The 25,417-nt window shown below is 48.1% G+C and overlaps 3 protein-coding genes across 6 annotated transcripts; all 3 read right to left on the bottom strand.

Annotated features, from left to right (window-relative positions):
• Positions 1-109: 109 nt before the first annotated feature.
• rhot2 (ras homolog family member T2) lies at positions 110-5,714 on the bottom strand. The gene is made up of 19 exons (XM_061304460.1): positions 5,524-5,714; positions 5,065-5,123; positions 4,863-4,944; positions 4,749-4,792; positions 4,606-4,659; positions 4,471-4,523; positions 4,298-4,406; positions 4,107-4,208; positions 3,918-4,016; positions 3,716-3,824; positions 2,595-2,715; positions 2,423-2,507; positions 2,077-2,222; positions 1,888-1,988; positions 1,569-1,699; positions 1,401-1,487; positions 1,210-1,332; positions 918-1,120; positions 110-764 (listed from the first exon to the last, which is right to left on the bottom strand). Exons 1-19 carry the CDS (start codon positions 5,558-5,560, stop codon positions 647-649), a joined length of 1,863 nt encoding a protein of 620 aa, XP_061160444.1. The 5' UTR covers positions 5,561-5,714; the 3' UTR covers positions 110-646.
• A 195-nt stretch (positions 5,715-5,909) lies between these two features.
• On the bottom strand, positions 5,910-17,475 carry wdr90 (WD repeat domain 90). Of its 4 annotated transcripts, none has more exons than XM_061264742.1 (43): positions 17,150-17,475; positions 16,897-16,991; positions 16,578-16,754; positions 16,362-16,497; positions 16,117-16,290; positions 15,908-16,034; positions 15,714-15,778; positions 15,598-15,641; positions 15,389-15,532; positions 15,295-15,321; positions 15,151-15,219; positions 14,977-15,087; positions 14,743-14,888; positions 14,598-14,655; positions 14,345-14,463; positions 14,114-14,275; positions 13,934-14,049; positions 13,322-13,438; positions 12,857-13,092; positions 12,634-12,770; positions 12,422-12,552; positions 12,222-12,352; positions 11,966-12,127; positions 11,750-11,878; positions 11,512-11,645; positions 11,404-11,432; positions 11,222-11,323; positions 10,739-10,885; positions 10,586-10,665; positions 10,403-10,505; positions 10,182-10,303; positions 9,464-9,617; positions 9,170-9,360; positions 8,933-9,101; positions 8,732-8,852; positions 8,426-8,594; positions 7,995-8,117; positions 7,735-7,903; positions 7,518-7,648; positions 6,876-7,019; positions 6,578-6,694; positions 6,413-6,497; positions 5,910-6,336 (listed from the first exon to the last, which is right to left on the bottom strand). In XM_061264742.1, exons 1-43 carry the CDS (start codon positions 17,160-17,162, stop codon positions 6,179-6,181), a joined length of 5,274 nt encoding a protein of 1,757 aa, XP_061120726.1. In that variant the 5' UTR covers positions 17,163-17,475; the 3' UTR covers positions 5,910-6,178. The 4 variants fall into 4 exon arrangements, with proteins under 4 accessions (XP_061120726.1, XP_061120728.1, XP_061120727.1 ...); XM_061264744.1 differs by having other exon boundaries at positions 8,738-8,852; XM_061264743.1 differs by having other exon boundaries at positions 11,222-11,320.
• Positions 17,476-22,123: 4,648 nt separating this feature from the next.
• LOC133143020 (glucagon receptor-like) lies at positions 22,124-24,950 on the bottom strand. Its single transcript, XM_061264746.1, has 11 exons — positions 24,711-24,950; positions 24,516-24,626; positions 24,318-24,439; positions 23,957-24,063; positions 23,723-23,879; positions 23,497-23,656; positions 23,372-23,432; positions 23,240-23,309; positions 22,847-23,158; positions 22,736-22,777; positions 22,124-22,628 (listed from the first exon to the last, which is right to left on the bottom strand). The coding sequence occupies exons 1-9, from the start codon at positions 24,805-24,807 to the stop codon at positions 23,048-23,050; spliced, it is 996 nt and encodes a 331-aa protein (XP_061120730.1). The 5' UTR covers positions 24,808-24,950; the 3' UTR covers positions 22,124-22,628; positions 22,736-22,777; positions 22,847-23,047.
• Between the last annotated feature and the right edge of the window lie 467 nt (positions 24,951-25,417).

The raw sequence follows: 25,417 nt of genomic DNA, 5'->3' as shown, positions 1-25,417 counted from the left end.
AATAATAATCATATTAATTTGAAGGACGTTTTACCCTTACGGGGAAATGCCGGAGAGATGCCAGCTTCTGTAAATGTAAGCACGACACTCCAATGCATTCCTGCAGTCAGATGGTGTGTTGTGTTCATTTATTGAGCATGTTAAGAACAGTTGACTCTTTATGAAAAACCTAATATTACAAAAATACAGAAGGGCATCCAGGTCATTTGAATACATCCTCAGGGGAAAAGGGGTATGAATGTTTAGGTGCATTTAACATGCTATCACTAGTTGCAGCTTAATAGCGAGGCAAACGTAAGGCGTAACCATCCTGTGGTCAAAATTAAGACTCTGGGGCTCCAGATAGCTGCTGGAAATGCAGCCCGGTAGTTTTGGCATTGCCGTTGAATTCTGCTTAGGTAACACTGCACGTAAAAACATTTCAATCTCATTTACAGCCAATTGATAAAACTGTCATCTGTGGAATCAATGCGTCAAACAGGTAAAGGTAAGGCAAAGAAAAGATGCATGTGGCAAAAGAAGGAATTGTAAGGATCTCAGCACTGTTTTGACACGAGGACAGTGCCAAAACACACAACTAATGAGTCTTAATGTGTATGGCCGGAGCAACAATCAAACAAATGCAAAACTCAGCTGGGTCTCGGGCTCATTTCAGTCTGACAGCCACTCTGAAAATAGTGAAACCCACAACGGCAAGCACAGCTGAGCCCAACGCCACTCTCAGCCAGAAGGACGTGTTGCTCATGCCTGAGCCGTTCAGGTGTCTGTGGGGGAGAAACACAATACAGGTCAGACTTGACAACAAAAACGTGGCACCATAATTAAAGCAAAAAACTCCACAACTGGCTTCCGCCGGGCTTCTTTCTGCTCATAAAAAAACATAAGCGGGCAGCGGTGGGTTGTGACGTGTGACATACGGGTACACAGCGGCCCAGGCAAGTCTAGTGAAGATGTTCTCGGTGGTAGATTTGAGAAATGTGTGGGAGAAAGGCAACGGCGGAGGCAGCTTGTGCTTGAAGCAGAACTCGGCTGGCGTAACTCCGTGGAATTGCTTGACTTCGGGCAGGTCTTGCTTAGAGGCCACCAACACACATGGGATGTCGCTCTCCATGTAGTGTTGCTGAATCAAAACAAATTACAATCCGTTGACAGTGAACAGTCACACAAGGTCCCCAATTCATCTCAGATAACCAGATGATAAGGAATTACCTTGTATATGCTGGCGCAGTAGTCGAAGGAATGCGGGTCGCTGGTGTCGTACATGAGACAGGCGACGTCACAGCGGGAGTCTGACTCCTTTAAGAAGTCCGCCTCTACGTCCACCTCATGGAGCTGCACCGTGTAATGAGCACGGTCAACATTGCTAATGGTGCCATAAAGGTGAGGGCGGGGCAACTTACAATCAGGGACTTCTCTTGATTGCTGATTTGGACCGTGTTGATGGCGAAGGGGGAAAAGGCGCCGCCGTTGCCGCTACCGGGGTTGTTCTAGTCAAGTAAAGAGATGCAACAGTCAGACACCAGAGTGACACGCAGCTTAGCCGTTCATGATCCCGGATGGCGTCACACCACGGCGCTGCGGCCGAGGAAGGCCTGTAGAAAGGTCGTTTTGCCGGTCCCCCGCTGTCCGATCACCTTGCACAGAAAGACCGAGCGCTGCGTTTGGCACTTTGCCAGGTCGTCGCTTCTCTCTCTTGTTACTGCACGTGTCAACAACAGCAAAGACTAAGTGTTGACATAACATCATAACATCATAACTGCAATGAAAATGGATTCAATTAATCCCACTGGTCGTTTTTGAATTCATTCTGTTCAATATGTGACTCAATAACGGTTGGGGAACATTCTTGGAACTATTGTGTCAACATTTATATCTCAATTGGCGCACCCGTGACCGCAGCAGTCTGCGATTCCTGCTCTGTGACGATCGGATAGCCCAGGTACCCGAGGTGCTCCAGGCAACGGTGGATGTCCAGGTAAGCAGAAAGCCTGGAGGTGAAGGGAAAAAAAGAAAGTGTGTGAAAAAGCTGAAATGATCGATGCCGATGCTAAACAATCCCACAAAGTCAGCACGTACTTCCACTGACAGTGATAGCCGCGATTGGAGATGTAACCTTCGGCGGTTGTCGGGACAGTCGCGTAGACCTCGGCGCCCCACGGCATGTAAGGACAAGCGCAGAACAGATTCTTCAGCTCTGCTGGGGACAGCGCAGAGTCTTTATCCTGAAAGGGGAAATACATATTAAACAAAAAATAATAATTTGCAAAACATGTGCTTTGGTTCCATAAAAAGTAGGGCAGCACTAACTACAATGAAGGCAAGACTGTTTCAGTTGCACAAGTGAGCAATAAAAATTAGATAAAGGGATTTACGATGACCATTTTTAGACCTTGAAGAACTATCAACGGAGATCATGACTCACTTCATCATACTTCTCAAACAGCCGCTGCAGGAAGTGCTGACCCAAATGATTGAGTTCAGTGGTACAGCCCGCAGGAACCCGGAGGCTGCCGTGATTAAAAACAAGCGTAAGAAATGACGCGAAGCGAGTGAACACAAACACAAAACGACGAGAGGAATGTCATCTGACGTACGCGGGGTAAAGGTAGTCGTCGGTCAGTTCGAGGTTGTCATCGTAACCAAACTTCCTGAGGATCGTCCATGTAGTTTCATGTCGGCCTCGCTGGATAAATAATGTATTAAGGAACAAGAAACCTGAGGAGGAGAGAAAAGAACAGTGTTACATTTCATACACCCAATGAAGACTATTTAGTAGTGCTCAACCAATAAGAATTTTTCAAAACTCTGACAACCAATTCGTTGTCAAATTCATTTAGAAAATCTCCAATTAATAAAATAACTTGTTGGTATCCTTACAATTAAAAAGACGTGAAATACAGGCAGAACTAAGTTACAATATTTGGTCGTTTAGTATTTAACATTACAACACAGCGTAAAAAATAAAAAAAATAAACTATATACTAGAGATGCACCGATCCGACTTTTTCAGTTCCGATACCGATACCGATGCCGTGGCTTTGCGTATCGGTCGATACCCGATACCGATCCGATATTATGGTTGACTTAACAAGCTACATAACTCTACATGTGTAACAGAAAAGACCAAAGGCAATGGCATCAGGCAGACTACACAGTTCTTTGCTCTAAATTAGGGGTGTCCAAACTAACGGTCCAGTTTTTATTGGCCCGCAGCAAATTCTGAAAACATAATTGAATATGGCCCGCACAAGAAGCTTGAGCTCAGCTTCTCAGTTTCCACACTAGATGGAGCCCGCCACACAAAGCGTTTGACGTCCCATTAACACCCCCCCGGAAGAGAAGCGAACACGCAGCGTTTGACATCCGATTAGCCTCCGCCAACCCCCCCCCCCCCCCATTCGGGAGAGAAGCGAACGCGCAGCCTTTGACGTCCCATTAGCAACCCGAAGAGAAGCGAACGCGCAGGGTTTGACGTCCGCTTAGCAACCCCGGGAAGAGAAGCTAACGTTCGCTCCATGTTTGCGTTTGTTTAGAAAACTCTCGTGGCATGCGGCACACGTGCTGCTGAAGTATGACGTAGCCCGCGTCCCAATAGATTAAGGAAAGTATCGGCTCACAGATCGGCTGTACTTTCCGATACCCGATCCATCTATTTTGTTGATATCGGGGCCGATATCCGATCCAGATATCGGATCGGTGCATCTCTACTATATACCATTTAAGGTCAGGCCATTGTCCTGCACGCCATCACTAGTGTTTTTCCACACAACTGTCTTCACATCTTCCAGGGCTTGCACCGCCAGCGGATTTCCAAAACAAGATTTCTAATGGATGTAAAAAAAAAAAAAAAGAAGAAAACAGACATTCAGTGAATCAGCTTCGCTTCAAACTGGATCATGAAAGCGTGAGATGATCACCTGAAAAGCGTTGAGCTCAGCGTCGCTGAGGATATGATCGTTGTCCTGGTCGGAGATGTAAAAGATTCGACTGAGCGCTCTGACGCATGGAGGTTTGAGCTGTGGCGCGGGAAAGACTTAAGTCGCTAAACACCAACTAATGATTGAGGTATTTATATTAAAAACAAAGAAAAAAAAAAAAGAGCTGACCTGTTTATCCTCAGGGTCGTACAGAGGGGCGGTGGGGTGAAGGACTGCCTTCTGTGCGTAGTAGAACAGCTCTGATATGTTTTTGAGATTGCGAGCTGAGCACTTGAGGGGAAACAAAATAAACAGTGCAGTGCACGCACAGCTCGGGCATGGGTAAATATTTGAATGAAAGTTGCAGAAGGTAAACTCACCTCCACGCACGTTTCAATCTCAGAGAACTGGTTCATGATCGGGACAATGGTTTCCATGGAGCTGCCAGAGCGCAGATCCGACTTGTTCCCCACGAGGATGATTGGAACTCTGTGATTAATAAAATGAAATTAAACAACACCTCTCACTGACATCTCCCAAAATTGCTGCATACTTGTTTCCTTTTTCTGCATCGCCGTTGACTAAAGGTATCCATTTTGTCTTGATCTGGGGAAAAAAAACATGGAAGATAATTGGAATTTTGTGAGGAATATGAAAAGAATTTAAAGCGCTTCAGTGTCGAAAATACCTTCTCTATCGAGTCCTCATTGGTGACATCATAGACTACACATATCACATTGGCCTATGCGGGATGACAGTTTTGAATTTAAAAAAAAAAAGTGTTCCTTGGGTGTTCTCTTTTAGCATTCATACAATTACCCGTGTACTCACCTTGAGAATCTCTTCCCTAAGGGTCTCATCACTCTGCTCTTTTTCTGCCAAGGATATTGGATGATAACAGGAAGCAAATTCCAAATAAACATACAATTATTATTATAAAGTTACCCGAGTAGTCCACGATGTGTGTGGGCACTTTCTCTGGAGTGACGTCAGCCGGGATGGTGATTTCTTCAGCTCGAGACGGAACCTGTGAGTCATCATTAATCAGTGCATATAGATATTATCGAGCTATGACAAACAGAAAGCGTGCCAAAGTCCCAACACACTACACTCTGGAAGAGAGAGGCTGAATTGTTCTGACACTGACCTCCTCGGGGAACTCCTCTCCAACCAAGGACATGATGAGGGAAGTCTTCCCCACCATGGCTGACCAGGGTTAGGGTCGGAGGGATGGGGGTGAAAATGAGTCAAATAAATTTGATATTGATTCTACAGCTATACAGCACGTTCAATTCAACTTAAAACAGTGTCTGAGGGAATGTGTTACCAAAGCAGAGCTATCTGGGGGAAAAACTACTAAAAAGGAATAAATTTAACCAATTATGTAAACACATGCAGCAAAAGTTTGACAACTCAGCCTTAGTTCAATCATTTTCAAATCCAACCAACTCTAGCGTTGAACTGCCAAGCGATTCACTTCTAAACAAAAACATTTCATAAAACATTCTCTTGTTTTAGCTCGAAAACCACAATATCATCTCAAGGCTAATATATGCTAATCGGCTAACAGTTTGTCAGCTGTCATAGAGCGCCATTCTGTACTCACGTTCCCCCAGCAAAAGTATCCTCACGTCCTGCTTCATGTTGACTTCCCGTTCGAAGACCAGCCAGACACGCCGCTGTGCTACGGGGACATTTGTTTTTCATTGGAATGATAAAACTTCGGCGAAAGCTTCTCAACTGTTCGCCTGTACGTTGCTCTCTACTTCGTTTTTTGGACAAGGTGAACTAGTACATTTCCGGTTCAAAAGGAAGAGAAGCGCGCAAATCACGCCATCTGCTGGACACTATTAGAATTACACACAGTTACATTGTACACAACCGGCCTTAACTTTAAAACTAAAATGTAATTGATAAATCTCATGCACTCGGCGCTTTGTTTACAGACAACATTCTGGATTCACCTTTGACAAAAAAAGACATTCTGAAACATGAAATATTTCTCACTTTTATATTCAAATTCTGAGGAGCAACAAAAAGAAGAATTGCCTATTGGGTAATACGTACATTCAAGAATAAAATGAAAATGTCTAATCTGTATTTTCAAATAATACATTTGCCGCAAAGTGTCAAAATCTTTTAACTATCTTTACTCAAAATTCATCCTACAAAGATAAAAGATGAGAATGCATTAAGACGTCGAGGCACATAAACCTACAAGGTTCAAACTTTGGGAGAAAAAAAACAACAACAGCGCCTTCTCAGAGGCCATTCACCTCCCACAGCAGAATCTCATTATGAGCCACAGAAAAGAGGAGTGTCCCTGAAGGCGAGAAACGACACGTCTGCAACGAATCGCTGTGTTCTAAGAAGTCCTGGAACTTGCCGCTGGTCCAATCGATCAGCTTCAACACCCGCTCTGGGAGGACGAGGAGAGGTCAGGTGCTGGTGTCAAACACTCAAGAAGTGCGTGCGACTACTGGGCAGCACGTTACCTTTTGACCCCAACGCTATGAGTTGACTCTTGGAGGAGAGGCTGAAGCATGTGGCCCAGTGAGGCAAAGCGATCTTTTTGATGATCTTATTCAAAGACATATTAAAATATATATATACAAAGTCAGCCAGGCTCAGCTACGAAATACACAATAGACAGCATATACCGTTTTTTTGTAGAGGCTGTAGAAACTGAGCTCTTTCTCAGTTCCGTAACCTGTGTAGATGAGCAGGCCGGGGTCTGTTGGGCAGAAGGCCGCCAGGCTCGGTGGTGGGCTGTCATCCTGCAATACGATACGAGGATGGAAATTCATTCATCTGTGACATCTCATCGTGTATATCATTATAAAACAATGACACATCCAATCTGGAGACTGGAATGACTCATTTTGCATGACTGACTTGGAGCACTTGACATTCTGCGTGGCATTTTCTGCTCTTTTCCTTGTTGTACCGTGAGCGTACCTGGCAATATGGAGGAGCGGGAAGCGTGAGCCAGTCGAGTAAAGCGCATTTGCACTTGAACCAATCAGCCGCCCAGACGCTGACGCGCCTGTCAAGGCTGGCAGCCAACCACAGCTCGTTCCCCACTAATCCAAAGTCCTTACACTGGAAAGAGGAACAAATTGCTAGGGGGTACAAATGTTACAAAATGCCCGGAGAAGAATTCCAGCAAACGTTTTTTCTTCTTCTTTTAAACAAGTTCAAAATGTGTCACAAACCATCCCTAGCCTTGCATAATTTGGGTGGGAGCTGAGCAAAGGAATTGCCAGCCTGTTGGTCTCTTTGTCCTCCCAGAAGCTGACAAAAAACCCTTGATAACAGCACTCTTGCTGGAGAATGAAGTGGTGCTTCACAAGAACAACCCATTTTTAACAACTATTAATTAGAGTTGAAGAGGTGAAACTTGTATGCGGCAGAAAAAAAAATTCTCCATCATACTTGACTCCATTAATCTCAAAGCATCCTCTTAATGTTCCTCACTATTCTTATGTGATTGCAGAGTGTGATTATGTGACGAGCACATGCACTTCAGCATTTGAATCCATCAAGGTGCCTCATGAGATGTTTCCTACAATATGCATAGCCATCTGGCTAGAATCTGACCTGTTCACGAACACACTGGATGGTGGCGATGGCCGCTCCTTTGTGATCCCTGAAAACACGGATGGTTGATCCATCCAGGGCGCGGCTGACAGCTATGAGACCGTTCTTGCCGCCAGACAGGATCACATCACCTGGGTTAAAACAATGAAATCATCCAAATATTTCATGGACCAAATGAGAGACTATCAGGACGGAAAATAACGTGAGAGGTACTCACCATTGGCGGAGTACTGGATGGCGGTGACTGCAACGCGGTGGGGATGCAACTTGCGCTCCATTTCTGCGGAGGCGAGGCTAAAGACACGCAGGGTGCCGTCACTGTAGCCCGCCGCCACGCGCACACGCTGTACGCCCGGAGACGGACTCCAGCACACACACGTACACGGCTGAAATAGCAAGCAGCAAATGAACTGAAATTCAATTCTGCATATTAAATTGCAGTGTTAAGAAGAACAAGATTTTCTTTCCAGTCCTCACCTGATTAAGCACCTGGAACTGCACCACCAGTTCATTGGTGGGGTTCGTCCAAACCCTCAGACTGCCATCTTGGCTGCAAGTGGCAAAATGGCTCTCATCCGCCTGAAAGGCCAAATCGTTCACCTGCACCGCAGAACAGCTTTTGATTACACATTGAGTTTTCACGTTCAGTAAGAAAAGAAATCGTGTTAATAACTGAGGAACTACCGGCCAGCTGATTTTCAGTCGAGTGCTCTACTCGAAGCGGGTGTTAATGACAGAATCAAATTTAATGACAGCCTTTCGCCGTGTGGTGTTTCTCAGCCGTCTAAATGTGATTGGCGCGCTCCTTGTCATTTTTGAGCTCTGCACTCAGCCCGAGTAAGGGGAGGCTTATGTGTGTGTCCCTTCGGGTTCAAGTCAAGTTTGAGTAACGACTGCGACGTTGTTACCTTATCATTGTGGCCGCTGACGAGGCGAATGCTGCTGTTGTCCGACCAGTCGACGTACCACAATGTTCCCATGGTGGTTCCAACGATGCCCATGTCCATCGTGTTGTCAAAGGCGGCGCTGACTGCCGTACCGTCCAGCATGATCTCCTGCTTTAGCACCACCGACGTCCTGTTTTGGTCAAAAAAAGTACACGGCGCAGCCTTGGTCAATTAATGGGGTGGCAGGGGACAATACAAAATTCTCAGAAATTATGTAAACTTTCTAAATGAATAATCTGTGTCATTTAATTCAATTTGAGGAATCACAAGCACTCTTTTTTCTTGGCCAGAAGCTTCATACGCCGCGGCACAGCTTCGACCTCCCACAGTCGCAGCCAGTGGGTGTTGCTGCCCGTCAATAGGCTGTTTGCTCGACACAGCAACACACCTTTGGAAAGACAAAACAAAACACAACAAAGTGTTGTACCTATATTTCCATTTCCTGACACAGCGCCAAACTATACTTACCAATTTCGCCCTCGTCGGCCTCCCATGTCATAAAGCAGCTTTGTGTCTTGATGTCCCAAGCGCAGATGTGTCCTCTGCTGGTCGCGGTGAACAGCAAGATGTCCGAATGGTAGGACAGAGACGTCAGCTCCACGTCGCCCACCTCTACTGGTGCCCTCGCTCTCTGGAGCTGAATGCATGGCCACGTATGAAGTTTTAATACAGAAGAAAATAAACGGTGGATCATCAGTTGCTTACTTTGAGGTCTCCATCTTGGCCGCTGTCAGTGAAGAGGCCGAAGTAAACCCCTTGGCTGCCTACGCAGGCCAGCTGGCCGGTCGCCGAGGGGCTGAAGGCTGCGTCGTGGATCGGCCCCAACACACCCTCACTGGAGAGCATCCGGAAGGTGGCGCCGCACCACACGGCCATTGATGGATCTGAGAAGTCTCCTGACATGGTAGCGAATAAAAGCGGATTTCTTCGTAAAATATCATTTGGACTATGCAGTGAAGCCCAGATCAATGTTTTCGGTCCTTTCCCCCCCCAACTTACCTACGGAGAGGAAAAAGCGATCATCTTTGGAGAAAGTGAGATTCTGCACTGCCCCTCTGTGGTAGGAAACGGTATTGAGACAAGCGCCACTCTGGAGGGCCCAAATGCGAATGAGGCTCTCGCTGGCACTTTTGCTTGTGGCAGAGGCCAAAATCTGTTAAAATTACAACACGGACAAAAAAGAAATCATTTGCCTCTTAGACCAATTATCATTGACAAAATGTGTGCATTTCTGTTTTTTAATCAAACTGAACATCTTTGAATGTTAATATACTGTATGCTCAATGGCAGTATAAAAGATCCAGACAAAATAAGTTACTGTACGGCAATTCACCCACCCCCATCCCGCTCTCTCAGGGTGAAATTGAGTTAAAAATAGAAGCCCTTCAGCCCCTTGAGGCTTTTTTTTCTATCCAGATAATTGGAGACATAGTGTGTTCTGGGAGGCACCTAGCCCACCACTCAGTGATTAGGCTGCAAGGCTTGAAAATCCAAAAAAGCCAGAAACTACGAGCGGGAGCCCTGCTGAGAAAATTGGCAGGGGGCCCTCTGGTTCACTTGCTCTTCTATGGTGATACTTTCATGCAGAGCCATTTAATCTGTCATGTAGCTTTGGGCACACGGACGAGCGTTTGAATAGAAGCCCCGGTTTTCTGTCGGCTATCATTGTCCAACAACATACTCCAAGTATGGTGAGATCTTGGCAGTCTCTTCCTACCTGAGCGTCGTTTGAGATGGCAAGACAAGAGATCTCTTCCCCGTGGCCCTGCAAATGTCTCTGATGCCCCGAGTTGACATTCTCCACCACCACCACACCCCCGCATGAGTATGCAAATAAACCTGTGACCAAAAAAAGAGTTGCCGGAAAACAGAAAAAAGGTTCCTGTGAGAAGAGGAGCTGCACTACACTTGCATTTCTTCTCATTAATCTTGAACAACCTTGGTCAGGGCTCCAAACCAGGTTGCCACGCCCGTTGCCATTGTAACCGATTACTGACTTCAGTGTCATACCCGCTTTGCCTGGATGAGGAGTCACAGCCGTCTGGATGCAAGAAAATATTTCAAATAGTCCCAAAAAAATTATTACACAAGACATTTTTGTATGCAAGTGTGACGTTTGACCTCATCACGAGTGGATGTTTTAAATCGCGGTATGAAGTGTCGATAACAATCTGGATGCACCGGCTTCTTCCCAGTGAAATCTACAAAATGGCAAAGATCATGCTCGTCATTGATTATTTTATTCTTAACGTAATTGTGAAGGTGGAGACCTACCATGGCTTGGAAGTTTGCAACTCAGTCTGAAGCTATTGGCGAGTTCAGTGATTTTCAAGAAGGGCGTGGTGGCGGGATCGAAATGAGAGCTCGGCTCTGAATCGGTGGCTGTGACTACTAGTGGAGTTGACGGTCCATCGCTCAAGTCTCAAAGATGGAGAACAAAGACACAAAATTCAGTACACCTGCGTTTTGAGCAAAGATAAGCCATTCATTCATGCATTTCCTGAATCGCTTCATCCTTACAAGGTGCAAACCTTGTGTGCTGATTAAATTCAAATCCAGACAATGGCTATTATGCATCTGTTGCTAAGCAACAAGCGGCCTCAAGCTTGGCAATGCTCTCAGGGCACCACTGCTATCATTTACGGTGCTCTCAACGGTTCGATTCATTGACACTTTTAGTTCAATAGTTAGAAAATATGTCTGCAGGTATAATGAGGAGGGTAAGTTCATTTTTGCGGCACGACTGCATCACATTACCGTCGTCCAGCTCAACCTCGGTGGAGTCTGTGACGCTGGCATCCAGTGGCGGCGGAGGAGACGCGGGTAGCGGCGCCCTTTCTCGAGGCATCTCATCCGCTGCTTATCAATTGAAACGATCAATCAGATCATGCGTGGCGGCATTTGACTCCTGAGGTTTGTATCGAACACGTTTAGTGTACCTGAGGCTGACGGAAAGCCCGGCGATAATCTGCGGGTAGAGACAATGCATCACAAAAATGTGCATTTCCATTTTAAAGACAAGAATTGAACATGATGGCGATTAGTACCGGAAGGTCTGCGGAAAGTCCGCTGTGTGTGCCAGGAAGTCCCAAAGGAAAATGGCGTCCCCCACTGAGACCACGCCTTGTTGTCCAGGGGTAAAGCTCACCTGGTTGATGGGCTGACTATGACCTATAAACGTCTGGGGGAACAAAACACGTTTGAGTACTCTTCACCTGAAATGTCAAAGCACCACTTAACAATATGGCAGTACAGGACAAGAAATGGTGCGTTTTATTTTTGTACCTGCGAGTTCATACTAAAATGCATGTTATAATCCCACACTTTAATTGCATTATGTCCCGCCGTGACCAAATATTTTCTGTCGTTGCTCACAGCCAGAGAGGAACACCAGTGCTTGTGGACCTTGGACACCTGTCACACACATGCACGCGAAAATTTTTTATAATAATCAGACCATTTATGGAACAGAAAATTGAAGTCAGTAATTAAATCAACTACCTGCCGTAGCAGACTGCCCGTCTTGGTGTTGACCCAGAGGATTTTGTTAGCAGACGTCGCTACCAACAAATGCTCGGGGGAGGCTGAGGAGAAGCAGACCTTCATGGCCGAGTCCAGAAAGGTGCTCTCCGAATCCAAAATACTCACATCCAGACGGAGCGACTGAAGGAGGAAAAACAAGAGGCAACGACACGTCCGTTAACATTGCACGGTTCGGGTTCAATCAAAACATTTTGGTCTGCGAGACGGGTGCTACCTCTTCTAGTGACAGCGCGTCGGCGATGGTGATGGTGTACTCTGAGGGCCCAACGAAAGCCAGACAGCGGCTGTCGCAGCTCACCGTGAGAGCATCCGGAGCGCGCCCGCTGCCTCGGGCCACCACACCACCTGAACCGCCAGCGAGTCAACGTGTGAAAATCATCTTGGTAGCGTTGGTGGGCGAGCGTGTATACGCACAGACGACTCGGATGGCGTGGCTGTCATTGTCGCAGGAGTTGTAGAGCGCCAGGGAGCCCTCGGAGTCAGCGCTGTACATGCAGTCGCCGTCGGGGGAGAAGGCGAGGCCCACCACTTCGCCTCTGTGGTGGCTGCCATGTGTCGACGTACAAACACGATCAGCATCATTATTGGAAATGGATGCTTCAATTCAAATACGTGTTCACGCCTACTCGTGCTCGGCCAAGAGTTTGCCACAGGAGTTATCAAAGACTCGGACGACGCCCGAGCTAAAGCCACAGGAGAAGATCTGCTCGCTTGGGTGAAAAGCCACCGAACATGGTTTATCCTCTGACACAAAGTCAAACATCTGCGAACAACACGGGAAGACCTTGAGTCATTTGTCATAACATATTGATAACAAAGACGGATCGGTTTCAAACGTCAAAGTTCGACCTGCTGCAAGGAGTCCATGGACCAAATGCGCACGGAGCCGTCGGCCGAGGCGGTGGTGAGATGCCGGCGAATGGCGTCCACGCTGAAGCCGAGCACGGCGCCCGTGTGCGACCTCATCAGCGTGTTGTAACCCCGACTGCTCACATCTAGGAACCCCAGGTTAGCGGTAAAGGTGGCGGTCAGGACGCGCGTGCTGTCTGATGACACAGATACCAAGCTCACGGGGCCCTCGTGCTCTAAAAAGCAAATGGTTTGGAAAGTCAGTGATCGTCTCGCTTGAAATGAGAAAAGAGAATCTGTAAGAATCTGTTTAGCATCTGGGTCACGTTGATGAAAGCGTTTTGACTTCCGGCTCATTGGATGTTGACAGCTGTGCGAGCTGTTTTCACTCTGCTGGGGATTCACGCCATTAAGATGGCCTGATTTCCTCAAGTCAAAGCTTATGCCACATCGCTTGGTACCTACCAGCTTCCAAGACGACAGCGGAAAAATCCAGAGGCCAAAGGCGGAGGAAGCCATCTTCGGAGCCAGTGGCACAGAAGGTTGAGCACACACTGAGGCTGTTGATGGCGATGCCAGGAGCTGATCAAGCATACACATGCACACAATTTTGGCAGTTAACAAACAAAAAAATCCTTCAAACTGGGGATCGTTAATTTTTCTTCAAATATACTTTTTCACGAACATTTCATTTTAAGGTGCAAATGATATTTTCTCTTCGCTTACAAAAAACCACAAGGGTCGCAGGCTTCCAAGGTGTTAATTATATCCGCTTTTTGCAATATTAATGAGCACAATGTGCAATCCACCTACAGCTATGTTTAGCACCAATGACTTCATGATTGCCTTCCACCAAGTGAGTACCTTTCAATGTGAAAATTATTCTACCCCTGCTGTCAGTTTCCTAGCAGGGATTTAACGTTGTTATTTTTTTTGCTACTTTAGACATGTTGTGCTTTTGTTATAAAAAAAATAAAATTAAAAATAAAATTAAAAAAAAACAAGCAAAAAAAACACCTCCTCTCTGTTGGCCGGTTGTTAGGGCAAGCATTGCACCTCAGGAATGGCCAAACCTACCTTTGTTGAGAGGCCACTTCTCCTGCTGCTGCACAGGGAACAACCATCTGACATTTCTAATGACAACTCGGGCGTAGTCAATTTCAAAAATGTGTCCGCTCCTGCAGCTGGCAAACCTGCCGGGGAAAAACAACTTTGAAGCCTTACGAAACTGACACACTTTGCAGATGGCTCACTGACAGCAGCCTATCGTCAAGATGCTCTTGGGGCGAGTTTCCCTCCTCAAAGGCCACGTCGGTGAAGTCCAGCGGGCCGTATTCATCGAGGTTGACCGGGCAGGAGCGCAGTGTGCCTTTGCGTACCCGCCACAGACGAATGCTGTCGTGACCGCACGACACCAGCCTGAAAACCAGATCGCATTTACAACTTCCACAATTGATGAGGGTTGTGAGAGGATGGGAGGGAGACTACCTTGTCTCATCAAAGTTGGCAATTTTCATGGCTTTAATGTCCACATCCATTTTGGTCTTGGCAAAGAGACTCACTTCGCCGCCGTTGCCAACGTTAGCCGTGTTCCATACGACCACCAACTACAAAACATGATGAAAAAAAAAAGCAATCACGCGATTTACTTGGAAATTATAACCAGCAAAGAGTGCCATACTTTTGAAATTCCTTTTGTATCTAAGTATAAGCTGGTTTATTACGCTTGACAGCTACTTGCCGTTTTGCCGCGGCTGTCTTTTCCGGCGCCGCACAGAATGGTGCCGCTGTATGAGAAGCTTTGAAAAGACAAGCAGGCAATTACTGTCAACAGACTGCTTGCCTTTGTTTCATATATGCAAAATCCCCATTTAGCCTCTGATTACCTTAGTGACGTGACTGAATGAGATTGCATCCTGAGCATAGCCATGCAATTTCCTTTGAGGTAATTCCATATCCGAACCACGCAGTAATGTCCACTTTGCGCGGAGGCCAGCAATGTAGTGTTGCCATTAAAAGCCAGAGCAGAAACCTGACACACAGACAAAGTTAGAATTTTATTTGCTTACTACAAAGTCAAAGTCACGGCCGAGTTGGATACCAAAGTGTTGCCGTTTTACCTTATCGGTGTGGCCAATGAAGAATCTCTGCTCGTTGGAGTCGATCTTCATGGAGACCACAATGGCGTGACATGGATAGACCACCGAATCGCCCGACATGGTCCATAAAGCCTAAAACAAAAAACAAACTATGTTAATAGGCCCAATAACAACAATGCCAAATATCAAGCCTACACATTTGGCGGTGGCTCCTCCAAAACCGATGATTCTTTTGAGCCGGAGAATCGGATCAGGCAACAGCTTCTGTGAGAAGAACAGAAGCGCTAAATGCAAAGTGCTTCGCTTCTGCTACATTTACTGTTGAGCATCTCGTCGTACCTGAATTTCCTTTGGGCTTTCAGCAACCTGACAAGATAAAACTGATAAGTACAGGCCATTTACAGCAATGACATTTTTTTTTTTTACTTTTCACCTCCTCTTCGAGTTGGCTGAATTCGTCCTCCTCAGTCACAATCGGCGGCGGAGTAGAGCGTCGACTGGACGGCGTCGATTCCTGCTCGGGCCGCGGCTCGTTCCTGACAGCGGTGACGACTTCAGGTAGTTGCGGTATGATCACCTGACAGGAAAGCAACATTTGAAAAAGATTTCCGCAAGTAGCGGGCTATTGATGACCAGTCTTACTAATTCTGGGTTTTGGGATTGGCGTTCATCTTCCATGAGGCTTGCTAAAAATATATCACATCATTTGACGCTGCAAAAGAAACATTTAGACATCGGTAACATTTTTCCCTACTCACGGGTCTCCATCTTGGAAGGACCTTTTCGTATGATACCACAGTTCAGATCTCCTTCTAATGGGAACCTGAAGCGACAATGATGCATTTTTGTTTATCGCCGTCTTCCACCATGACATGAGGTAAATTTGTTAGGTTCTAAAAATCATTTTTGATCCACAATTTGAGGAAAAACAGGTTTCTGGATACATTCACACCTGATATGATTGTAGCAATTTTGCCAGGTGGAACCCTTGGGCACAGGAAACATCATTTCTCTGGGCATAGGTCCAGCGCCGTCGGAAGCGGGCAGGCCCATCAGCTTTGCATCACGGTAGGAAACCTCTGTTGGACGAGGAGATCTGAGAGGGTCGTCCTAATAGCATTCATTGTTTCATTTATGTGATGACGATGCTGGCAGTCTCACCGGGATTCAGCAGCAGGTCGCTGGTAAAAGCGTTTTTAACAGACATGTAGGCGCAGAGCTTGACGCTTTTAAGGCTACAGTAAGAGAGATGGTTGAGGTAGGTAGCGAGTGTATGCTGCAGATCCATCGCCAGGCAGGTCCAGAGGACCTTGGGGGCTTCTGGAGGTCTGTAACCTAACCAAGCCAACAACAAGTCTCAAAGCACAGACGTGCGATTGGGAATAATACACAATGTCGTATGTTACGTTGCTGTGGAAACTTGGCCGTTTTGGTGATCCAATCAAATTCAGATCCGCACTGGAACGGAAAGAGAAGCGACGTGGAGGTAAACTTGAACTCTTTGAACATGTTGGAGATGGAGATGCGAATCACGCGGCCATCCTTTGTGTCACGCCACATAAAGAGCGAGACAGGGTATCAATTGAGGTACCAGCTTCTGAGTTAAACAGCTGTTAGAGTACCTCTGCTGTGACATCCAGGACGATCAAAAACGGTTTTCCAGGATTGGGCTTGAAGAGGACGTAGAAATATCGTCCTGTTAGAGCCAGAGACTGGTGCGTGTTTTTAGGAATCCGTATGCAACTATTGTCAGGTACGGCACCCCTGATTCGAATCGCTGTACTGTTGAGGGTCTTGTCCTAACGTGGTAAACAAATGGGGCAAAAAGACAGATAGTAGTAAGAAAATGGGACAACCTGACTGTTCAGGGATGATATAGTATACACCTGCGCTCACTTTGTCATTCATATCATTAATCATATTATCAGACACAAAAGTTACCTTGTATAGTGTTACATCTCCTTCTTTGGATGCCTTTTGCCACTCCAAAAGTCGGAAATGTTTGAATATGTTGACGAAAGGATGCTGCCAATCATCTAGAAGCACAAATTGGCGAATTAGACATCAAGGCAGTATTTCAGAAATCAAAATTATTCCGTTGTGTAATATCCAAGGCAGTCATTTTGTTCTATTGTGTATGTAAAATGATAAAGATATCATTAAGCTAAGTTCATTTTAACTACAAATTTCGTACCTTTGGCGGCCATTGACAGGGATCAATTCCAAAGCACCCGTCGACTGAATTGTACGGAATCGGAATCTTTCCCAAAGTAAGGACAACTCGCCCAATAGCTTTCATGTACATTTACGCACATTAGCAAACATGAACATACAGTAGTGCTAATCACACGAGAAACTCTGTGAACGCGTTTTTTTCCCTTTACACTATATAAACTTTAAAGTACTTAACAAGAAGTAGTCCATGTTTCTAAGAGTAGCAAACAAATTCCCAAAAAATAATTGACAACTATCGAAGCATCTTGTCCTTCCCGCTCCGTTTTCCGCCGTTGCCAGCGAACGAGATGACATCATGACGTACAAACGTCAAAGTGGCTCGAACGCTTATGGGTAATGTAGTTCACAGAAAACAGTTACTCCCGTTGGATTCCAACTAAAACTCGTTGAATGAACACATAAGGAAAAAAACAATAGAGAAACATAATCTGTAACTCACACAAAATTGTATAAACCCTTTCCACGAGCACACATTAAATTATAATCAATTTTTAGTTTCACTGAGACTGTGGTGTGCAAGGACTGGAGTCGGAGGCGGAGTGATAAATGACGGTGCCAACGGCAGTTGTTTTAATGACATTTATAACTTGCTTCTCTCAACCACGGGCCGACTCTTTTCCCTTCGAGATCCTAACACACTACTCTAAACCGGAAACTCCCACACGTGTAAACCATCCCACCGGAACTCGGCAACGTGAACTTAGGTTCCGGGTGAATTATGTCAACCCACTACACATGCCCCCCCAGAATTCACCCATAGTCAAAATCCCCGCGCCGGAAAGGAACGACAGACCGACCACAACGGGTGTAGGTGGCAGGGGCTGGCAGGGGGTCAAGGGTAGGGGGCGCCGCCGGAAAGACCGCTGGGCTGGACGGTCGCGTTGGCGGTCGGGCAGGCAGGGGCACGGTCAGGTCGGAGGGGCGAGGCGCTGGGGGGCGTCCGCGGCGTGGGGCCTGCGCCAATTCCAATGTCCGGGAAACATCCACGTGGGCAGGCTTAATCCTATCAACCGAGATAGTCTCAGGCCTACCGCCGATGTCCACGACCATGCTCTTACTCCCGTGCTGCAAAACCCTAAAAGGCCCGTCGTAAGGCGGACGCAACGGCCCGCGGTGGGCGTCGTGGCGGATGAACACAAAACCCGCCGAGCGTAGGTTGGCGGGCACCCGGGAAACAGGGGTGCAGTGCCGTGACGTGGGGACAGGTGCGAACGTCCCGGCAACTTCCAGCAGGGAGGACCGCTGCCCGGCCGCCGACCAAGGCGTTGTGGCGTCCGGAATGAAGTCCCCAGGCACACGTAGTACCTGGCCGTAGACAAGCTCAGCAGACGAGGACTGCAAGTCCTCCTTAGGGGCCGTCCTGAGGCCCAGCATGACCCAGGGAAGTCTGTCCACCCAGTTGCCATCCACCAGACTGGCGCGTAGAGCAGCCTTCATGGAGCGGTGGAACCGCTCGCACAGTCCGTTAGCCTGGGGGTGATAAGCGGTGGTGCGGTGCAGCTTGACGCCCAAGCCTCCAGCAACCACATTCCAGATCTCGGAAGTAAACTGTGCACCCCGGTCCGAGGAGAGGTCTGAAGGTGTTCCAAAGCGCGCGACCCATGTGCCAATAAACGCCCGGGCCACGTCAGCAGCCGAGGTTGAGGAGAGGGGGACGGCCTCAGGCCAACGGGTCGTCCTGTCCACCATGGTGAGGAGGTAGGTGAAACCATGGGAAGGGGGGAGCGGGCCCACAAGGTCGATGTTGACGTGGTCGAACCTCCTCTCGGGGACAGTGAACGGCTCCAACGGGGCCTTGGTATGGCGGTGCACCTTCGCACGCTGACAAGCCACACACGAGTCGACCCAGGCCCGCACGTCCCTCTTCAGCCCTTTCCAGACGCACTTCTGAGCCACCAGCCTCACGGACGCTTTTCTGCCAGGATGGGACAGGCCGTGTATCGCCTCAAAGACAGCCCGCTGCCAGCCGGCAGGGACAAGTGGTCTAGGTTGGCCGGTGGAGAGGTCGCACCACAGCCTGACACCTGAGTCGCCAACCGCGACCTCCTCCAGACGCAGCCCAGTGTCCGAGTCTCTGAGCGACTGGATCCCAGGATCTGAGGCTTGGTCAGCACTCATACCTGAGTAGTCGAGCCCCAGCTGAACCGTGTGGATGACCGCTCTAGAGAGGCAATCGGCGACCACGTTGGACTTGCCGGCGATGTGTCTGATATCTGTGGTGTACTCGGAGATAAAAGACAGCTGACGCTGCTGGCGGGCGGACCATGGCTCAGCCACCTTGGACATAGAGAACGTGAGGGGTTTGTGGTCGACGAAAACCGTAAACTCACGGCCTTCCAGGATGGAGCGGAAATGGCGGATCGCCAACCAGACGCCGAGTAGCTCCCTGTCGAATGTGCTGTATTTGCGCTCTCTAGGGACCAGCTGGCGGCTGAAAAAGGCGAGCGGTTGCCAGGCGCCACCAACCCACTGCTCAAATACAGCACCAACTGCGTAGTCAGATGCGTCGGTCGTGAGGGCGACCGGGGCTCCAGGCGACGGGTGGACCAACATGGTGGCCTGGCACAGCGCAGCCTTAGTATCCTCGAAAGCCTTGATCCCCTCGGGGGTCCAGTCGATGTCCTGGTTGGGGGTTTTACCCTTAAGGGCCTCATACAGTGGGTGCATAATGTGGGCCGCCCGGCGTATGAATCGGTGGTAGAATGTAACCATCCCAAGGAACTCCCGGAGCCCCCGGGCCGAACGTGGGCGGGGAAAAGCGGAGACCGCCTCCACCTTTGTCGGGAGGGGGGTGGCCCCATTACTGCCGATGAGATGCCCAAGAAACTGGATCGACGGCACTCCGAAGACGCACTTCGCCGGGTTAATTATCAGGCCATGCTGGTCGAGCCTTGTGAAAAGGGCCCGCAGGTGTGCCGCATGCTCCTCCTCCGAGGAGCTGGCGACGAGGACATCGTCCAAGTAGACGAAGATGAAAGGCATGTCCCTAAGCGCAGAGTCCATCAACCGCTGGAAGGACTGGGCCGCATTTTTCAGGCCGAAGGGCATCCTAAGAAACTCGAAAAGCCCGAAAGGAGTCACCACTGCCGTTTTAGGGATGTCAGCAGGGTGCACTGGGACTTGGTGATAACCCCGCACCAGGTCCACCTTGGAGAACAGGTGCTTCCCTGCTAGATGTACCGAAAAGTCCTGAACATGGGGGACCGGGTAGCGGTCGGGCGTGGTGGCATCATTGAGGCGGCGGTAGTCGCCACACGGGCGCCAACCACCGTCTGGCTTAGGCACCATGTGGAGTGGGGAGGCCCACGGGCTGTCAGAGCGGCGAATAATGCCAAGGCGTTCCATGTTGGCGAACTCGGCCCGAGCAATCGTCAGTCTCTCCGGGTTGAGCCGTCGGGCCCTAGCGTAGATGGGGGGGCCTTTGGTCTCGATGTGGTGCTCGACCCCATGTTTAGCTGTGGTGGCGGCAAAAGTGGGCTGTGTAAGGCTGGGGAACTCCCCGAGGAGTTTCTGGTACACGTCGCCCTCGGAGAGCGAACTAGAGAGACTCACATAATTCCCCTCATCGCGGACACATGCGAAAGAGGAGAAGGTTAACGCGTCCACCAGGCGGCCATTCTTAACATCCACGAGCAGTCCGTGGGCGCACAAAAAATCTGCGCCGAGCAGGGGGAAGGAGATGTCGGCGGTGACAAAGTCCCATGTGAAACGCTGACCCCCGAAACATACGTCCACAGTCTTTGTGCCGTACGTCCTGATGGGGGTGTCGTTGGCGGATGTTAAGGGCGGGCCGTGCAACCCTCCAGCGGCGTCGTCCACCGTAGCCGGCAGGACGCTCCTCTGGGCACCGGTGTCACAGAGGAATCTGCGACCAGAGAGGGAGTCCTCAATGAACAGCAGCCGGTTCTTTTTGCCTGCGGTCACGGCCACTACTGAGCGCAGGCTTTGGCGTTTCCCGTCGTGTTGAAGTTGCAAGGGGAGCGGCACCTTTTAGCCTTGGCGCCAAAACGTGCATGGAAGTAGCACAAACCTGTGCTGGCGCGGCCGTCAGTTGCAGCGTGTCCTCTGCCAGGGGAAACGCCAGCGCTTGGGGACGTGTAGCTGCGTGTTGGGGCCAGCACACCAGGGGCGAAACGCTGGGTGGCCAAGTAGAAACGGTCCGCTTCCTCCGCCAGAGCACGCGGCTCCGTAATAGTCGTATTTGCGAGGGCCGTTTGGACGTGCGGCGGCATATGTCGCAGAAACAGTTCAATGAAAAGAAAATTCGGCTCTTCCCCACCCAGCAGGTTTAACATCATCTCCATGTGTTCAGAGGGTTTGCTGTCCCCCATGCCTTGAATAGCAAGCAGGCGCCGGGCTCGTTCGGATCGCGACAGTTCAAAAATCCTGAGGAGATAAGCCTTGAGCCCTGCATATTTATCCTGGGCCGGAGGGGAAGTGATGAAACTTACGGCTCTGGCCGCGGTGGAGCTTCCGAGTGCCGAGACAATGTGGTAGTAGCATGTGGCGTCATCCGTAATTCCCCGGAGGGCGAACTGAGCCTCCGCCTGTGCGAACCACGTTGCTGCAGAAGTCTCCCAAAACTCAGGCAGCCTAAGGACGGCGGAATGCGCCATGCCGTCTCGCTCGGTATTCTGTTCAGTCCCGGAATCCTCAGCGGGACTGACGTCAGGGTCACCAGTGTGGTGTGCAAGGACTGGAGTCGGAGGCGGAGTGATAAATGACGGTGCCAACGGCAGTTGTTTTAATGACATTTATAACTTGCTTCTCTCAACCACGGGCCGACTCTTTTCCCTTCGAGATCCTAACACACTACTCTAAACCGGAAACTCCCACACGTGTAAACCATCCCACCGGAACTCGGCAACGTGAACTTAGGTTCCGGGTGAATTATGTCAACCCACTACAAGACAACAATTAAGAGCTTGCTAAATACATTATCACAAGACTTTATAACCAGTGACAAGACATGTTAAATAACAACGATTTTACCCCTTCCAAAAACAAATCATACAATATTTTCAAATGAACCATAATTACAGTGTTTAGTCTGACTCTAAATCAGCAACATGTGGAAGTGACTCCACAGGGTCCTGAAGATGAATTTGGAACGACACCTGCATGCCTGTTGATATTACCAGCACGGCGTCATGGCCATCTGCACGCCGCGGGGCGGCATCGCCCGTTATAGCTGCGGGACATTGTAACAGTGAGGCCTCATGACACTGGTCAGCCCTCTGAATGTGACGTTGGAATAGGGAACTGTCGGAGGTGGGCGATGGCCAACTTGTGCTATCGGAGGATCTGTTACTTTCTGGCACTGTGGCGATAGAAAAAGTGTTCACGCGGGTTTTGACGCCGGCTAGTCACTGTCCACAGCACACGAGCCGTGTTTCTGTCGTCCAGATGCGCACTTTCCTCTTCAACTCTTCCCTCACCTGTACACAACAAAAGTGATGGGAGTGATTTAGCGTCTGAGTTTGATTATAAAAATGTGAGAATTCTGTCCTATTTCTCCACATGGGTTGAAAAAAAACAAACCAACCTCTTTGTTTGCATAGCAGTAAAGAACCGCCACGAGAAAGCCCTGCAAAAATGAAAGAATTCAATTTGACTGTGACATTGTGAAGTACATTAAGCAGCCGTGGTGATCTACCTGAAACGAATTGAGAAAAAGTGAGAAGAAGACTTTAAAGTAGCGCAGAACTCCTGCCGTTTGTTCATCCGTGACAAAGATGAAGATGACCTCATGAGTGCCAAACAAGGGAATCAAGGTCAGCGTCGCCTTGGCGAGCCTAGTCAGGTGAAATAAACAGCAGCCTGGTTTCAAAGTTAAATTCACCATTATAATTACGAGCTACATCTTCACGACTTGCCGGCGTTTGTAACTGTAATAGTCACTCTGGTTGTTGGCTCGTAGCTTGGATAGAATAACCTTCAGAATCTTCACAAATATCAGGAAATTGATCTGTAGTTAGTGCGTAAAAAAACACGGTTTTGAGTTTGGCGTGGCGAGGGGAGGGGCGAGCGTCCCGAGTCTCCTACTTACGAGCGAAGCAAAAAGAATGGGCGAACGAATGATCCACCAGTAGTTCATGTTCTCGTTGACAGCCCAACATCTAGGAACAAACAACCATGAGTCAATTCTGCTTTAGACAGCCATGTACGCTCGCTCACTTACTCTTTGTTTTCTTTCAGAATCTTCATCACCACCCAGGGAACCACAAAGAGAAGCGGAGTTCCTACATCATAAAAATCTGTTGTTTTACCTGCTCTTCCATAGTAATCACCATCGACGATGCTTACCCCAGCCGAGACAGATGTAAGGCAAATATTTGTTACTGTCGATGAGGACCGAGGCAATCAGCACCGAGTACAAATAAATGGCTTCTCCAAAGAACCAGTAGTGGTTGGCCAGCACGCAGTATTGCATCAGCGCCTGAGCTATCCGACAACCGATAGCAGCCTGAGGAAACGGAAAAAAAGCGAAATGTCAGTTCATATTTGACCGATGGCGAGAAGCCACGCCCACCTGATGACTGAGCATCTCGCTCACGTCGCCGGGTTTCACGATCTCACGTCCCCAGTGTCGTTCCAGCATGGTGTCCTTCACGATGACGGACACGGCTCGCAAGATGAAGGACAGGAAGAGGTTGACGTGGATGTAGTTCCGCGTGCAACGCAGTTTCCTTTTTGAGAATCGAATAAATGCTCAAATGGCTTCCTGGAGAACAATAGCAGTACTGAAAATTGTTTGGTGGTTTACCTGAAGCTCAGTAGAATAACAAGAGCAGTAACGAGAGTGAGGAGAGAAAGGGAGTAGCCCACCGTGTACAACGTCCTGAAGCTCAACATCATTTTTTTGAGCCACATCTGGAAAACCATTCCAACAAATCTTAGTCAGCAGAACAGGTTGTGTCACATCCAATATAAAAGTCGTTTTTTGTAAAGTGAATAACTCTGTTTAGGTCCAAATGTTGCCACCTTGTGGTGTAATTCCACAGTCAACGACTAGATGGCGACATATTAGTTTGAAATGGTGTCAATTACAAAGAGCTACAAATCTGTTCAGGAATGCCATTCACTGGTTGACAGAAAACAATTTTCTTTTTTTCAAACTTTTGTACCTCCTGGGATGCCACCTCTTTTTCCTCTTCACACTGGGACTTATCTCTCCACACGTGGCCCTTCTCATCACGCTCCCAAAAACCGTCGGTGCCGCAGCGGCGCAGCACCACGCCGTGCGACACTGAAACGAAAAGAAAAAATGACAAAATGATTTTGCTTACTAACAATTCAAATTGCAATTCTCTACAACTGTATACCTTGATCATACCAGGGCAGGTAGAAAGGACAGGAGATGTTCACAAGAGATCCAGCAGGAGCATCTGGCCAGCAGGCGTATCTATCAAAGGTCCTGTTGCAAAACAAGCCATCTCCAAAAGGCAAGACAAAGACAAGGTAAATTGACATTTACATGCCTCATTGCAATTTGCAAGATATGCCAAACATCTCCATACCTTCAGGTAGAGGCTCATTTTCAATCATCTTGATGCAGTCGTCCTTATACTGTAACCACTTGTGGTAGGTTTCTTCTAACACTTTTCCGCCGGCCATGTCAATCTGTAATTATATGCCCCCGAGAGAAAAGACTCATTGTATCTTGACTGCAGCGTTTCATGTTTGATTCATCCATTCATGCCATGATTACCAAAGTCTGGGCGTGATGTTGACCTCTTGATAGTGAGGTCACGCGTAGGCCCGGGTCACGCTTTTTTCTTTTGGTCAATATTTTGGATTTTGGGCTTAACAGCATTTTAATTCATTTCAATGGGAAAAGTTGAAGTTTCAAGGTTATTGATAGACACTGACGTTCTGCCATTGCTTACAAACCTTCTGCAATGGTCTGTCTTTCATGCTTATAAGACTTTCCTCATAAAAAGGTCCAAAACCAAACTTACCATGGGCAGCTTGACAAGCGTCAGACAAATCACGGCCATGATGTCTTCCGCTGTAGCCATTGTGATTGATTTGTTCTTGCACACTGAAGGCGAAAACACAAATATGAAGCATTTGCTGCAAAGCATGCACACCACATTCAGTCAATTGTAAAAAGACACTTGGGTGCCATTAACTTTGAGACATTATTTATTGACTGGGCTCAAATGCGCTCAATCGACATGTTGGGCTGAATAAAGGTTGAATAAAATCCCCCAAAAATCATTTC

The sequence above is a fragment of the Syngnathus typhle genome, linkage group LG18, assembly GCF_033458585.1.
Source record: "Syngnathus typhle isolate RoL2023-S1 ecotype Sweden linkage group LG18, RoL_Styp_1.0, whole genome shotgun sequence".
Taxonomy (NCBI): domain Eukaryota; kingdom Metazoa; phylum Chordata; class Actinopteri; order Syngnathiformes; family Syngnathidae; genus Syngnathus; species Syngnathus typhle.
The sequence above is the reverse complement of the archived record's forward strand: the minus strand, read 5'-3'. Positions and strand labels throughout refer to the sequence as shown.